The sequence below is a fragment of the Hyperolius riggenbachi genome, chromosome 2 (assembly GCF_040937935.1).
Source record: "Hyperolius riggenbachi isolate aHypRig1 chromosome 2, aHypRig1.pri, whole genome shotgun sequence".
Lineage (NCBI taxonomy): Eukaryota > Metazoa > Chordata > Amphibia > Anura > Hyperoliidae > Hyperolius > Hyperolius riggenbachi.
In genome coordinates this window covers 230,810,585-230,828,180 of record NC_090647.1, presented here as the reverse complement: position 1 = coordinate 230,828,180, position 17,596 = coordinate 230,810,585, and the positions used below count along the sequence as shown (strand labels likewise).

The following is a 17,596-nucleotide window of genomic DNA, read 5'->3' as shown; positions in this document are numbered from 1 at the left end:
TTGACTCTCGAACTGGGTGAAATTTAGCCTAGAAACTGCCCTGGATAGTGCATATGATTGGAACGGTAGAAGTGCTGTCCATGCACTTTCTTGCATGTCGCACACTATATGCGCACGGCAGCGCATATAGTGGGAGCGAGGCCCAACAAGTAGTGGATACCCCTTTTCCCTTGAGAAATGGTTACCATTTCTTGAATAAATCAGGGGGGTCTGTATGGCTAATATTGTGGTGAAACCCCTCCCACAGTGTGACGTCAGGACCTAGGTCCTGATAGTTTCCTATCTGTGAACCGTGTTGCACTGTAGGAAATAACAGCTGTTACTAACTGCCAAGCAACCAGTATCTCCCTATGTGCATATGTACATCCATAAAAAAAAAAAAAAACCACCTTTTAGCCTATCGCAGTGGTTCAACTTTTCCGGGTCAAGGCACCCTTGATGACTCTGAACTTTTTTCAAGGCACCCCTTAGCAAAAATAATTATGGTTGCCATAGTTTGCATCAAATATTGCCCAACTATATGTATTACAAACACCATATGAAATATTCCCACTCTAGGATATGTTAAAGATGAAATTGAATACAAAATTAGTCTCTATGCAGACAATGCACTCCTATTCCTTTCCCAACCAATCACCTCCCTACCTATTCTACTACCACTATTAGAGAAATTTGGAAATATCTCTGGGCTAAAAATTAATACTAACAAATCGCAGGCTATGACAATTAATCTCCCAGCTCAGGTGATCAAACTGTATCAGGCAAATTATGATTTCAAGTGGGTTACTCCAATGATATATAGGAATTAAACTGCTACCGGATTACGACAACCTTATAGCTGCTAATTATCAATCCCTCCTGAAAAGTACGCAGAAATTACTTATGGATTGGAATTCTTATATCTCCTGGTTAGGGAAAATTACTGCAGTTTAGATGGTTATTTTACCCCGACTTCTTTACATTATGAGAGCTTTACCAGTTACCCCAGGGAAAACACTTATTTCAAAATTTCAGAAAGCAGTACATTTTTTTTTATTGGGAATAATAAACCAGCCCGTTTTAAAAACAAATACCTTTATAGAAGAACTTCTGAGGAAGGAATGGGTGTCCTGAATTTTTGGCACCATCTCCTAGCAGTAAGATTAACCCAAATGTTGAAATGGCACAAAACTGATGACCTAACCCCGTGGCTAATGTTTGAGCGTAAGTCAATCATGCCTATAAACCTTTCCTCGGTTGTTTACATTGGAAGAACCCACTTGAAAATATCTAAAAATAATTTGATAGGAGATAACTTAACTCTTTGGCATCGTTATAAAGATAAATTTCACCTCTGCTCTGACAAACCGCCCAAGCTTTCATTTAATGGTCACCCTGAATTCCTACCTGCATTACATGATAGCTCTAAATTCTCCTAGTGGATCTAAAATGATTATATCAGTTCCAATCGTTTTTGGATGGGAGGTAAATTTAGATCTTTTGAAATGTTACAGTACAGTAGAGGGCTACCTAGAACCCAATATTTTCAGTACTGTCAATTACAACATTTTTTTTTATTGGCAATTCAAGTTCTGAAGGTCTTTTCAACTGTACCTTTTATGAAAACTTATTTTTAACATCCACAATAAACTCAGGATTAATATCCCGAATCTATCTACATTTGAGTAGTACCCCCCCCTGATCAAAAAACGAAATATATGACCGAAAGGGAGCACGACATATCCACAGATCTCAATCATATTGATTGGAATAATCTTATTAATAACCTTTATAAGGCAACCAAAACTACTGCAATTAGAGATATTGCATTAAAAATTGTCACCAGGTGGTATTATACCCCAAGCAGGTTACATAAAATGTTCCCAACAATATCAGCATGTTGTTTCAGGGGATGCTCGGAAGATGGCACAATTATGCATATACTTTGGGGTTGCCAAGTTGTGGAGGATCTATGGGGGAAAATATTAGAAGGTCTATGTACTTTAACAAGTAAAAATATTACACTTACAGCCACGCAGGCCTTATTATTTACATCTAATCATCCGGTTCCTAAAAAATGGCGAAGAGTATATTATGTTTTTATTGCTTCGCTTCTTTGGGCGATTGTCAAAAGTTGGAAGCAACCTACTGTATTGTTTAATTTAGTGTTACCCAGAGTTGAGGATTTAGGCTGGTTTCACAGTGGGACGTTACAGGCGCACGTTAGAGCAGCCTGTAACGCAGCCCACTGCACAGTAATGAAAAATCAATGGGGCTGTTCACAGTGCGGACGTTGCGTTACATTGTAACCCTGCGTCACAAGACAACGTACTGCATGCAGTACTTTGGACGCGGCTGAGCCGCGTTAGACTGCTTGCACATGCTCAGTAATGTTGGGGAGGAGCGGAGAGCGGCCAGGCACATGGCTAATTAATATGCACTGCACGTTATGACGTGCAGTGTTTACTTCCTGGACCAGCCGCTCTGTGCGGCGATTGGCCGGCGGGACCACGTGATGCCGCATGCGCACAAGAGTGCGCATCACGCCATCACTGACGCCAGAGTGAGCTGCACAACGCGGCTCACTCTGACGTCCAGATCCAGCACCACCAGGCGTTGAGTTAGGGGGACGTTATGCGACCTTAACGCCCCCTCTAACGCAACTTCCTGGTGTGAAATTAGCCTTAAGGATTATGGATCTTATACATCACTCATTATCAAACTCCATGCACAAATATCGTGGTGACTGGGATGACTGGAGCATTTCTAAGATGTTCCCTACTAATACTAATTAATATATATTGAAACGAGGCCCACTAGGACATTATGTTCTTACTGTTGCTGAATCTAAAATATTTTGTACTATTATCTTTATCTGGAGGTACTGGCACTGTTAATACTGTAGTTTTGATGCATATCAAGTTCTAATAGTTTTTGTTATTTTTATACAATTGGAAATTTATATTAGAACTAAGTATAGTTCAATAGTTCTGTTAATATAGTTAGAAGATGGCAGTTTTATGCAACTTAAGAGCTCTGTACTTTAATGTTAAATATCAATGAGCAAAGTTGTAATTATTATGCTACCTTTAATAAAGAGATTTGTAAAATAAATATTCCCCCTCTAGTTACATAGCATCCCAGTTAGGCAGGCAGTGTGTCCCCTTAAGGTAGGTAATGAAAAGCTTAAGTTAGGAAATGTCCCCCTTTAGATAGGCTTCATCCATGTTACACCTCTAGTGGTCCCCTTTAGTGTCCCTACCAGGTGGTCAGTGTTCCCCTTTAGTTAGGCAACATACCTCTTTAGGTAGACAGTAGCCCCATTTAGATGGGCAACAACTCCTTTTAGGCAATTACCTCCCTTTAACACCCCTGCCTTTCTTTAGGAAAGCAACACACCCTCCAGACTCTGCCTGATTTATGTTTGCAAGTTAAAGGAGGACTCTGCCTTAATATGCTTATGGATGGGTCTCTGATTAATCACGTTTGAGGATTTAGAGGGGAGAGTCCTACCTTAAATCCCCAAGCATACTGAGGCAGACTATCCCCTAAATTCATAGATAAAATTATGCAGCACTTCCCCTTTCAAATACCAAAAATAATGAGGTATAGTTCCTCAAACATACTTAGGAGTTCCCCTCTGAGAAATGCACTGAGGGTGCTGGAGAGAAAGGAGCAGAGTGCGAGGGCGCTAGGAGCAGAGTGCGAGGGCGCTAGGAGCAGAGTGCGAGGGCGCTAGGAGCAGAGTGCGAGGGTGCTAGGAGCAGAGTGCGAGGGTGCTAGGAGCAGAGTGCGAGGGTGCTAGGAGCAGAGTGCGAGGGTGCTAGGAGCAGAGTGCGAGGGTGCTAGGAGCAGAGTGCGAGGGTGCTAGGAGCAGAGTGTGAGGGTGCTAGGAGCAGAGTGTGAGGGTGCTAGGAGCAGAGTGTGAGGGTGCTAGGAGAAGAGTGTGAGGGTGCTAGGAGAAGAGTGGAGCAGAGTGTGAGGGTGCTAGGAGCAGAGCAGCAGGCAGAAGTTGTGTTGTACTGAGGATGTGGGGGGAGGGCAGACAGCGTGGGCTGACAGTGAGGAGAATGCATTATCTCACTTGTCACACACATTCTACGTTGCACATGCTTTGTCTCTACAGTCCCTGGCCTGGTGAAGAGAAGGCTAGTGGCGCTATTCGATCCGCTCTCTATTCGTACACTCCTACCTCGCATCACTAGCTGTTCTCAGTGGGGAGGCGGGGCTACTCGGATAGCCAGGCAATGTGGATTAAATCATCTTCCCCTTGCATCCCACTGTGCTGTCAAACAAAGTACAGGGGGCGGGGTAGGGATTCTCTCTCGCTAGCTCTGCACGCAGACACAGCCAGCCTGTGTCTGTGATAGTACAGTGCAGAGCAGGACTTTGAAGTACTGCAGAAGATTATAACAGTACTGGGAGGGCAGCTGCGGCACCCCTGGGATGAGTTCACGGCGCACCAGGGTGCCGCAGCACCCAGTTTGAGAACCTCTGGCCTATCCCAATGTTAGTGGCTGTGGCTTCAAATAATGGCAGTTGGTGCCATCTAGTTTTTTTTTTTCTTGTCTGCCAGTAGTAAAGAGGACGTGCAGGTTCATTGTGGAGCAAACATTACGAACAAATTGCATGGTGAATATCATTTCTTGATCTTTCTTCTATTTTTTTATCTTCTCACTTTGCTATGTATTGATTTATTTTTTCCCCTTATCACTAAAGTGCCTCTTTAAATTGTTTAAGGGCTCTTTCACATTACAGGCAGCAGTAAAAGGCTAAAACGCTGTGTTTTGGCTGCAGGCGTTTTAACGCCAACACATTACTATCAATTTAATGAGAAACGCCGCGGTCAGCCCTAAAAAAGCTCTTGGGAGCTTCAAAATGCAACGCTCCAAAACGCAGCGTTAAGTGTGAAAGGTAAAATGAAAGTCTATGGACTTTCATTTTACCTTGGAAAACGCCAACTATGGCCGTGGCGTTAAAGGAATACTGTAGGGGGGGGTCGGGGGAAAATGAGTTGAACTTACCCAGGGCTTCTAATGGACCCCCGCAGGCATCCTGTGCCCGTGCTGCAGCTTACCGATGCTCTGGCCCCGCCTTCAGTTCACTTCTGAAATTTCAGACTTTAAAGTCTGAAAACCACTGTGCCCACGTTGCCGTGTCCTCGCTCCCGCTGTCACCAGGAGCATACTGCGCAGACCCAGTATGGTCTGTGCCTGCGCAGTACGCTCCTGGTGACGTAAGCGGGAGCGAGGACATGGCAACACAGGCGCAGCGGGTTTCAGACTTTAAAGTCTGAAATTCCAGAAGTGAACCGGAGGCGGGGCCGGATCATCGGTGAGTGGCTGCGCGGGCACAGGATGTCTGCTGGGGACCATTAGAAGCCCCGGGGAAGTTCAACTCATTTTCCCCCAACCCCCCTACAGTATTCCTTTAAAACACCGAAAAAGCCCTCTAGTGTGAAAGGGCCCTAAAAGGAAATCTATTGGCAGCCTCCATATCCATCTCACTTCAGGTGTCCTTTAAGTCGGCAATGGCAGTCTTAATTTCACAGCAGGAGTACTTCACATTCCGTTACCTTCAATGCTTCAACTTGTTGCACCAGTTCCTCAATCAACGTTTTCTGATCTTCAGCCCAACGTGGTGGGGTCTTTGTTAGAGACTTAAAAAATGTACAAAAAAAAAAAAAATTTTTAAAAAAAGAAGGCAGTGTAATAATTTGAAGCGGGGCAAAGCATTACCTCGGTTGTATATGCTTTACCTATACAATTGTAGGATGCACCAAGCATGTGCTTTAGTTTAAGTAGGAAGTAAACAGTCTTTTCTAGCAATTTTCAAGTTAAAACACCTTTATTAATCATAAAACTAAAACAAAATATACAGCACATGGCAAACTAGCACTGTTGGGTCTATCAGCCCCTCAGTTTCACAAAGTCTTGTGATACATTAAAGAGAACCCGAGGTGGGTTTGAAGAATATTATCTGCATACAGAGGCTGGATTTGCCTATACAGCCCAGCCTCTGTTGCTATCCCAAACCCCCCTAAGGTCCCCCTGCACTCTGCAATCCCTCATAAATCACAGCCACGCTGCTGACAAACAGCTTGTCAGAGCTGGCTGTGTATCTCTATAGTGTCAGTCTGCTGCTCTCCCCGCCTCCTGCAGAACTCCAGTCCCCGCCTGCATCCCTTCCCTCCCTGCTAATTGGAGGGAAGGGACAGGGGCAGGGACCGGAGCTATGTAGGAGGCGGGGGAGCAGCTGAGACTGACACTACAGGTGTAAACACAGCCTCACAGCACGGCTGTGATTTATGAGGGATTGCAGAGTGCAGGGGGACCTTAGTGGGGTTTGGGATAGCAACAGAGGCTGCGCTGTATAGGCAGATCCAGCCTCTGTATGCAGATAACATTCTTTAACCACTTAAGCCCGAAGGGTTGAAATTTTTTTACATCCGAGCAACTTTCACCCCCCATTCATTTGCCAATAACTTTATCACTACTCATCACAATTAATTGATCTATATCTTGTTTTTTCCGCCACCAATTAGGCTTTCTGTGGGTGGTATATTTTGCTAAGAGCCACTTTACTGTAAATGCATTTTAACAGGAAGAATAAGAAAAAAATGGAAAAAATTCATTATTTCTCAGTTTTCAGCCATTATAGTTTTAAAATACATGCCTCCATAATTAAAACTCACGTATTGTATTTGCCCATATGCCCCGGGTATTTCACCGTTAAAATTATGTCCCTATCACAATGTATGGCGACAATATTTTATTTGGAAATAAAGGTGCATTTTTTCCGTTTTGCGTCTATCACTGTTTAGAAGCCCATAATTTATTAAATCATATTGATATACTCCTTTGACATGCATATTTAAAAAGTTCAGACCCTTAGGTAACTATTTATGTTTTTTGTTTTTTTTTTATTATTGTAATTTTTTTTTTTTTTTAATTTAAACTTGTATGTGGGTATTTTTTGGTGTGGGAGGTAAACAGGTTTTTTTTTAAATATATTTATATGTTTATCTTTAAAACTTTTTTTTTTAGGTGTAATTTGCTATTTAGCCACAAGATGGCCAGAATCAAAAAGTCCTGTGAGCGATCGATCTCGCTCCCAGGCAGAAGAAAGGAGACCAGAGCTCAGAAAAGCCGCAGCGTCTGAAGAGACGCTGTCGGCTTTTCTCCGGGGGGTCCGATCAGCGAAAGGGATTTATAATCCCTTTCACTGATCGGTGGGCTAGCGGCCAGCAGCGGGGGGCGCGCACGGGGGGGCCCGCGGGAGCGCGCGCAGCCCAACTGGACGAGAAATCTCGTCCAGTTGGGCTTAAGTAGTTAAACACACCTCGGGTTCTCTTTAAAGAGGAACTGTAACGGCAAAACGTCCCCTGGGGGGTACTCACCTCGGGTGGGGGAAGCCTCAGGATCCTAATGAGGCTTCCCACGCCGTCCTCCGTCCCTCGGGGGTCTTGCGGCAGCCCTCCGTACAGCCGTGACGTAATATTTACCTTCCTGGCTCCTGCGCAGGCGCTCTGACGGCTGTCGGCTCCGAAGTAGGTGGAAATACCCGATCGCCGTCGGGTCCGCTGTACTGCGCAGGCGCAAGTCTCCGGCGCCTGTGCAGTAGAGCGGACCCGACGGAGATCGGGTATTTCCGTCTATTTCCGAGCCGAAAGCAGCCACATTGAAATTACAGTCGGGCCTGTCGCCGGCTGTTCAGAGGGCTGCAGCGAGACCCCCGTGGGACGGAGGACGGCGTGGGAAGCCTCATTAGGATCCGGAGGCTTCCCCCACCCGAGGTGAGTACCCCCCAGGGGATCTTTTTGAAGTTACAGAGTCTCGTTAAGGTCATGCTAGTGGAAGCCAAGGAAAACATGGAAAACATAAACCTCTAGTCCAATGGCAGTCCCTGTTTTCATCCAGGGGAGAAGCCCCTAGTTATCTCAAGTAGCCACTGATTGGATGGATGAGTTTGAAGGAGGCGAGGGCAGCTGTCTGGAGTGGTCACAGACTCATGAGGAACAGCCGCTAGCCCAGCAACACAAATATATCATAAAACCTTGGCATAAGTATTTTGTTTACTATCTCAGAAAACAAAGCCAAATATAATACAGTAGCAACTACCGTCTTTCCTCTAAAATAAGACATCCCCTGAAAATAAGACCCATCTTCTGTTTCAAGCATTTACACTGGCTACATACAGTGGGAATTTACACTGGCTACATACAGTACTGCCGTAGGTAAACTTACAAAGTGCCATCAGCAGTAGGACAAGTCAGTGACCGTGTGCGAACACTCCCCCCATCATGAGCTATAGAGGTGAAGTGCACGCACATGGCTGTCATTACATAATGGCTCATTTTCAAACTTTTCAGTGACCCTCTCTAAGGTCCAATATGATGCCGGTTGGGGGGTGGGGGTTGCAAACAATTGTAGGGGGCTCTGGCTATATACTGGGGGGTGGGAGGGTGTCTGGGAATACATTAGGGGTTTCTGGTCTATATACTGGGGGAGATCTGGCTAAATACTAAAGGGGGATCTGGCTACCCCTATAAAATTTAAGACCCCCCGAAAATAAGCCCTAGCACATATTTTTAAAGGGAAAATTAATATAAGAGTGTTTTATTTTCGGGGAAACACAGTAATCGTAACCATTAACAAGTAAACAAAAGACAAAAGCCTGCATAGTAAGTGTCAAACAGCTCACCTCAAGATTGCTAGAAAAACATTACACGTCAGAGTGTAACCAAAGTTCGCTTTCCACTTATGTGGGTGGAAGCCTGCTGTTCCCCTATGTACTTTTGCACCAGTTGCTTACTTTCTGAAGTTTAGCCATTGCAAGAAGAGCACCTAAAGCAATGCTTTGTCCTGGATTAAGCAGATGACAGTTTAAATATCTGACAAAATCCCTAATGCCCCCATACCACGGACCCTTTTATAGAGCAGATGTTAAACTATTATAAACCATTAAATCTATTTAAGGCCCTTGGGGCTTGATGACGCTCCCCCCCTCCCCCCCCCCCCATTTCTGTTTTCTTGCTTTGTCGCCTCCCCGCTTTCACCTGGCACAATCCCTGGTACTTTAAAGTGGATCCGAGATGAACTTTTACTTATTGCATAATTGTGTTCCTTTCTTATTGTTTATAGGGCATTCCTCAAGCCAAATACTTTGTTTTAATACTCTAATTCCCTATAAACTTAACAAGCCTCGCCCACAAGTTTTCACAGAGCCAAGGCATTTTCAGACAGTAGCAAGGGCTTATGGGAGCTCAGTCTGGGCAGGAGGAGGGGGAGGTATTACTAGCCAGAGATTTCAGAGGCAGAGGGGAGGAGGGAGGATTAGGTTTTTTCACAGGCTGAGTGCTCAAAATGCAGATAAGCCTGCCTCTGTGTAATGTTTACAAACATGGCTGCTGTCATTGTATCACAGGAAGAAATAATCATATTATATTGTATTGCAGCTACATTTGCTGTGCAAACGATCTAAACTTTAGATAAGATATATAGTATGCTGTGTGATCTGGTTTTCTTGTATTCCTGTATTGTCATATTGCTGTTTGTCACCCCTAAATATTGTCTGCAACCTAAACTAATGTCCAGCGCTGCGTAATATGTTGGCGCTTTATAAATACAATAAATAATAATAATAATAGACAAGTTACTTGTGCTAGTTAGTTTTTCATCTCGGATCCGCTTTAACCTTCTTAGGAGCTTGGAACCTGCTAAAGTGGCAGCTTAGAGTACTGACTTATGTATTTGTATAGGTTTGTAATTATTGCTATGTCCGTTTTGCATATGCACCCAAAGGCCTGCCTAACATTTTTCTGCTCACTGCTTGATGTGCTGCAACTTATTCTTGCAAAAATTAAAAAAAAAAAAAATTTGTAATAGAAAAATTATTTCTCAGCTATTTTTTTGTGGTTGCAGAAAGTATTCTGATTTTTGCAATAACATAACCATGTATCGAAAACATTTACCAGGGCTTATGATTTTAAATGTATGCACATGCACCAATTTGGCTTTCCTTTCTTTGGAATCTACTCTGTAGAAACAAATATTTGCCCTTATAAAATACCAATTTAAAAATAGCAGAAATAGCAGAAAAATAGCAGAAATGCAAATTTTATTTAAAAAAAACAAAACACACACAGAGTCTAAAGTCTACCTTTGGGGTCTTGCAAAACTTGGTTGGAGAGGGTGTAGAATGTTTTATCCCTGAAGTAGCAATGAAAGACTGAGTATCTCTGAACTGTGGGCTGTGATTTTCAGGACCCTCATCAAGATTTCTTCTCACTTCTTCCAACATCTCTTCAACAGTTTCAATGGGCACCGATAGCTGCAAGGAAGCAGAACAATGTAAGTCTGTCTTCAAAGCAATTTGGAGAGACCGTGCTCTGTTTCTACATTGCCTTCTCATACATTGGATGAATGCCATGATAGATTCTCTTTATATTTACCTTAAAGAGGAGCTGTTAGGTATAGGATCTCAGAGAAAATAAACACATATATCAGTAGCTAAACATTGGCTGTACTTACATTACATATGCATTTCACTGTCCACGTTTGGATTTCACAGAATCTTTATATAGTATTTGCAGAGAATGATGCTCCTGACAGCTCATGGCAGGTTCCATGTTTGTCTGTCCCCTATGAAGCCAAATGTGTCGTCATGTCCTGCCTGCTTCCTGATGATTCCACTCTCACAAAAGCTGGTACTGAATAACACTACTGTGCAGTGAATATTAATTAGCCATGTGGCTAGGAACAATAGCGGACTCCTGCAGTGTACTCTGCAGGGAGATTTTTCAGTGCTGTGGGCTGCTGCTTTTGTAACAAGAGCCCTGTAACTTATCACTAGCAGCCGAGGGGAGGGCCCCAGAATGCTTTGCTGTATGGTATGCGGCTCTATGCTTCTTAAAGAGAATCTGTATTGTTAAAAATCGCACAAAAGTAAACATACCAGTGCGTTAGGGGACATCTATTACCCTCTGACACAATTTCGCCGCTCCTCGCCGCATTAAAAGTGGTTAAAAACAGTTTTAAAAAGTTTGTTTATAAACAAACAAAATGGCCACCAAAACAGGAAGTAGTTGATGTACAGTATGTCCACACATAGAAAATACATCCATACACAAGCAGGCTGTATACACCCTTCCTTTTGAATCTCAAGAGATCATTTGTGTGTTTCTTTCCCCCTTTTGCTCTCATGCACTGAAGCTTTTTTCTTCCTGCAAACAGCTTTGCCCTTGTCTGTATAACTCCTCAGTATGTGAAAGCCCAGCCAGCTCAGAGGACGATTTATCCAGCTTGTAAAAGATGAGAGAAGAGAGAAGCTGCCCTAATCTAAATAATACACAGGCAGTGTGCATAGAGGGGCCTGGAAGGGGGAGTTCATAGAAGAACCACAACACTGAAGAACTTGGCAGCCTTCCAGACACAGGCCGACAAGTCTGACAGGGGAAAGATACATTGATTTATTACAGAGACTGTGATTACAGAGACTGTGATAGCAGAAAGTGCTGCAGTAAGCCAGAACACATTAGAATAGCTTTTGGAACTTGTAGGATGATAAAAAACAGGATGCAATTTTTGTTACGGAGTCTCTTTAAGAGCTTGGGTCTAACAGCTTTGCTGATAAGCACACATCAAAACTAAGAGATTTTTAACTTCAGTAGTGCCTTTTTGGCTTCCTTCTAAACTGTTTAACACAGGAGAATAGAGGTTTAAAATTAGCTTTTGCAGCCTGACAGTTACTCTTTAACACATCACTTCCATAAAATAATAAAACCACATGGCAAACAAAATTAGGAGAAAAGTAAGCAGGCAAGAAAGTGTCATAATAATACCAGAGCCAATGTAAGTATTTGTACAGATCCAGCACTGGGACCCTCTAAGCAAATGCGACAAGGGCCTGTGGGATTTGCGCCTGTGGCTAAGCTCTACTCCAAGTATGAGAGCAGCTGCACTGCGCCTGTGCGAGTCCAGGTAAAGGCTGTGCCATAGCAGGGAGACGCTTGTGCGTGTTTCTTTACCCCTTTACGAGCGGCTTTGTGCTACTGTGCAGCCTTGGGCTAGGACTCAGGCAGGTGCAGTACAGCCGTGCTCATAAATGGAGGGGAGTATGGTTCGTCCAGCAATGGTGGGGTTGAGCAGGATAAGGGAAGCCTCTGGATCATCCAGAGACTTCCCTCTACCTTAGTAATTATATAACTTTTTTTTACCCACAGGTTTGCATTAAAAACAGTTTTGAACAATGACTCCTCTTGTACATTCCTTTTCCCATTGGAAACCTGTTCAAACTATATCAGGTAGGGGTGACATTTTACAAGTTCACTGTGGTAAAATACAAAAAAATAATAAAATGATAAACCACCAAAAACCTTTAAGATATATAATATAGCATTCTATGCATGAACACTACCGAGCCATCACCATTGAAGTTAAAGTGAACCTCCGGACTAAAAATCTACTCAGCAGAACTGAAAAGGCTTGGTGTTTCTTTAACAGTTTCACAGCATCAGAACTTTGTTTTTCTTACCAAAGCATCATTTTTAGCTGCATTTTTACCTAAGCTCCACCCATCAAAGAAAAAAAGCCCGGGCTTTTTCCCTGACGCTGTGCAGAGCATGATGGGATTTCCTATGTTATTCATGTTGCCTAGCAACTGGGAGAGGTGCTCAGGACACAGGACAGTTGGAACTGTGTCTCATGCTCCCTGTCACCTCCTTTCAACCAAAAAGATGGCTGCCATCATGAAATCAAACATTTGTCTCTTCTGTTAAAACAGGGTGGGTAAGAGATTATATTCCCTATCTATTTTAATGAGCATAACTAATGTAACTTAATGACAGTATGTTTGTTTAGGCTGGAGTTCCTCTTTAAGAATGTGAATTGACTGATGCCGTTTCAAAGTAGTTAAATACAGCTATTGGGAATCCTCAGTGTTGGACACCTTAAAAAACAAAAAACCTCTCTACCTGTGCAGCATGCAGAGGAGCAGTTGTAGATCTGAACTTCTTTAACCCTTTACACTATTTACCGTTAGGTTTCTAAAGTCCTTGCTATTTGACAAATGAAACCTTCCAAGGACCTTAACCTATTTTGGTTCCTGGACGTAGTTTCTACGTCCAGGAACCATGCACGCTACCGCGCGCTGCCGCGGCCGATCGTGCGCATGCACGCTCACTCCCGGCCGCGGATTCGGTAGCCAAAGAATCAATGTATCGGGCTATGGAGCCCGATCACTGATTCCTCTCCCCCGCTGAAAAAGCGACAGCTTCTCTCGGAAGCTGTGCTTTTTCTGGCTGTCTCTTTCCCGATGCGTCACTGTAAGCGCGTGCTACGCTTAGAGTGACATAATGTAAACAAACTCATGGCCGCCATCTTGTGGCCAAAAAGTAATACTACACCTGAAAAAAAAAAAAAAAAAAAAAAGAAAAAAAAAAAAAAAAAGAATTAACACACATTTACATTATAAATCTATTGTTTACCTCCCACCCTCCCAAAAGTACCCAAATAAAATGTTTACTATAAAAAAAAACCATTACAATAAAAAAAAACAAAAAAACATGTAAATATTTACCTAGGGGTCTAAACGTTTTAAATATCAATGTAAAGATGAAATATTTCTATTTTTTTTTATTTTAAACTAGTAAATAGTGATAGATGCAAAATGAAAAAAATGCACCTTTATTTCCAAATAAAATATTGTCGCCATACATTGTGATAGGGACATAATTTTAACGGTGTAATAACCGGGACATATGGGCATATACAATATGTGAGTTTTAATTATGGAGGCATGTATTATTTTAAAACTATAATGGCTGAAAACTGAGAAATAATGAATTTTTCCATTTTTTTCTTATTCTTCCTGTTAAAATGCATTTACAGTAAAGTGGCTCTTAGCAAAATGTACCCCCCAAAGAAAGCCTAATTGGTGGCGGAAAAAACAAGCTATAGATCAGTGCATTGTGATAAGTAGTAATAAAGTTATAGGCTAATGAATGGGAGGTGAACATTTCTCACGTGAAAACGACGGAACCTGAATGGGTTAATATTACTACTTTGAGCATGCTCAGCCACACAGAGCAGCACTTGACTACATAAATGGTAACAACTGCTACTCTACAAAGCAGAAGCTGCATGAACAAGTATTCCGGAAGAAACAGCATGGACCTTTAGAAACAGGACAGACAGCCTAAGAGCTGTATAAAAAAAAAAAAAAAAAAACCCGTAGCAAGACAACCACTGCTCCTATGCATGCCTCAGAGGTAGACATTTTGAACAAGTGTCCAGCATTTAGACTTCTCTAAAAGTATATGTAACCGTCCATCAAGAACATCTGCCCCTCATCAAAGTACATGACAGTTTTCACATTTTCAACATGGTGTTTTGTTAACCACTTGCCGACCGCCCCCAGCCGATGGGCGGCGGCAAAGACTGGGCCTAAACGACCGCAATACGCCCATCGGCGGAGGCAGGCGTGGTTATGCGGCGATCGCGTCATTCGCGACACGATCAGCCGCCTGCGACTGGCTCCGCCCCCTCGCGCTGTAACCAGCCGGCCGTTCGGAAGCGCCGGCGGGTTACTAGCACCCGGATCGCCGCATGTAATAAGTATAATAGGCTTTGTAATGTATACAAAGCCTATTATACTGGCTGCCTCCTGCCCTGGTGGTCCCAGTGTCCGAGGGACCACCAGGGCAGGCTGCAGCCACCCTAGTCTGCATCCAAGCACACTGATTCCCCCCCCCCACCCCCCCCTGATCGCCCACAGCACCCCCTCAGACCCCACCCCCCTGCCCACCCCCTAGCCCACTGTTAGCACCCAATCACCCCCCTAATCACCCAATCAATCCCTGTCACTTTCTGTCAACGTTATTTTTTTTTTAACCCCAAACTGCCCCCTGCTCCCTCCTGATCACCCCCCCCCCCCCCACCCCTCAGATTCTCCCCAGGCCCCCCCCCCCCCGTGTACTGTATGCATCTATCCCCCCTGATCACCTGTCAATCACCCATCAATCACCCCCTGTCACTGCCACCCATCAATCAGCCCCTAACCTGCCCCTTGCACGCAATCTGATCACCCACCCACACCAATAGATCGCCCGCAGATCCGACATCAGATCACCTCCCAAGTGCAGTGTTTACATCTGTTCTCTACCCGAAACACCCACTAATTACCCATCAATCACCCCCTATCACCACCTGTCACTGTTACCCATCAGATTAGACCCTAATCTGACCCTTGCGGGCACCCAATCACCCGCCCACATGCTCAGATTGCCCTCAGACCCCCCCTTATCAATTCGCCAGTGCATTATTTACATCTGTTCTTCCCTGTAATAACCCACTGATCACCTGTCAATCATCTGCCAATCACCTATCAATCACCCATCACCCCCTGTCACTGCCACCCATCAATCACCCCATCACTGCCACCCATCAATCAGCCCCTAACCTGCCCCTTGCGGGCAATCTGATCACCCACCCACACCATCAGATTGCCCCAGACCTACCCTCAGATCACCTCCAAAGTGCATTGTTTACATCTGTTCTGCCATCTAATCACCCACTGATCACCCATCAATCACCCCCTGTCACTGCTACCTATCAGATTAGACCCCTATCTGCCCCTAGGGCACTCAATCACCCGCCCACACCCTCAGAATGCCCTCAGACCCCAGCCCTGATCACCTCGCCAGTGCATTGCTTGCATCTATTCCCCCCTCTAATCACACCTTGAGACACCCATCAATCACCTCCTGTCACCCCCTAGCACACCTACCCATCAGATCAGGCCCCAATTTGCCCCGTGTGGGTTCTTGATCACTCGGCCAAACCCTCAGACCCCCTCCTGATCACCTCCCCAGTGCATTGATTGCATCTATTTTTCCCTCTAACCGCCCCCTGAGACACCCATCAATCACCTCCTGTCACCCCCCCTAGCACTCCTATCCATCAGATCAGGCCCAATACAACCTGTCATCTAAGAGGCAACCCTGCTTATGACCGGTTCCACAAAATTTGCCCCCTCATAGACCACCTGTCATCAAAATTTGCAGATGCTTATACCCCTGAACAGTCATTTTGAGAAATTTGGTTTCCAGACTACTCATTGTTTTGGGCCCGTAAAATGCCAGGGCAGTATAGGAACCCCACAAGTGACCCCATTTTAGAAAAAAAGACACCCCAAGGTATTCTGTTAGGTGTATGACGAGTTCATAGAAGATTTTATTTTTTGTCAACAGTTAGCGGAAATTGATTTTTATTGTTTTTTTCACAAAGTGTCATTTTTCACTAACTTGTGACAAAAAATAAAATCTTCTATGAACTCGTCATACACCTAACGGAATACCTTGGGGTGTCTTCTTTCTAAAATGGGGTCACTTGTGGCGTTCCTATACTGCCCTGGCATTTTAGGGGCCCTAAACCGTGAGGAGTAGTCTAGAAAACAAATGCCTCAAAATGACCTGTGAATAGGACGTTAGGCCCCTTAGCGCACCTAGGCTGCAAAAAAGTGTCACACGTGGTATCGCCATACTCAGAAGAAGTAGTATAATGTGTTTTGGGGTGTATTTTTACACATACCCATGCTGGGTGGGAAAAATCTCTCTGTAAATGGACAATTGTGTTTAAAAAAAATAAAAAAATGTGTCATTTACAGAGATATTTCTCCCACCCAGCATGGGTATGTGTAAAAATACACCCCAAAACACATTCTACTACTATTCCTGAGTACGGCGGTACCACATGTGTGGAACTTTTTTGCACCCTAACTGCGCTAAGGGGCCCAAAGTCCAATGAGTACCTTTAGGATTTCACAGGTCATTTTGCGACATTTGGTTTCAAGACTACTCCTCACGGTTTAGGGCCCCTAAAATGCCAGGGCAGTATAGGAACCCCACAAATTACCCCATTTTAGAAAGAAGACACCCAAAGGTATTATACTACTCATGAGTACGGCAATACCACATGTGTGGCACTTTTTTGCAGCCTAACTGCGCTAAGGGGCCCAAAGTCCAATGAGCATCTTTAGGCTTTACAGGGGTGCTTACAATTAGGCCCCCCCAAAATGCCAGGACAGTGAACACACCCCACAAATGACCCCATTTTGGAAAGTAGACACTTCAAGGTATTGAGAGGAGCATAGTGAGTCCGGGGCAGATTTAATTTTTTTTTGTCGTTAATTAGAAGAAATGGAAACTTTTTTTTTTTTGGGGGGGGGGGGGGGGGGGTCACAAAGTGTCATTTTCCGCTAACTTGCGACAAAAAAAAATCTATGAACTCACCATGCCTCTCACTGAATACTTTGGGATGTCTTCTTTCCAAAATGGGGTCATTTGGGGGGTATTTATACTATCCTGGAATTTTAGCACCTCATGAAACATGACAGGTGGTTAGAAAAGGCAGAGATGCTTCAAAATGGGAAAATTCACTTTTGGCACCATAGTTTGTAAACGCTATAACTTTTACCCAATCCAATAAATATACACTGAATGTTTTTTTTTTAATCAAAGACATGTAGCAGAATAACTTTCGCGCTCAAATGTATAGGAAATTTTACTTTATTTGAAAAATGTCAGCACAGAAAGTTAAAAAAGTAATTTTTTTTGACA

General features: G+C 43.8%; 1 protein-coding gene across 2 annotated transcripts in view; it reads right to left on the bottom strand.

The window, feature by feature from the left end:
* LOC137546186 (E3 SUMO-protein ligase RanBP2-like) overlaps nt 1–17,596 on the bottom strand; it is a 152,951-nt gene that overhangs the window by 79,376 nt on the left and 55,979 nt on the right. For both annotated transcript variants that reach the window (XM_068268292.1, XM_068268291.1), the window contains exons 16-17: nt 10,141–10,311; nt 5,555–5,638 (exon numbers count right to left, since the gene is read on the bottom strand). In XM_068268292.1, the coding sequence (XP_068124393.1) occupies nt 5,555–5,638; nt 10,141–10,311 (255 nt within the window). The remainder of the gene's footprint in view (nt 1–5,554; nt 5,639–10,140; nt 10,312–17,596) is intronic.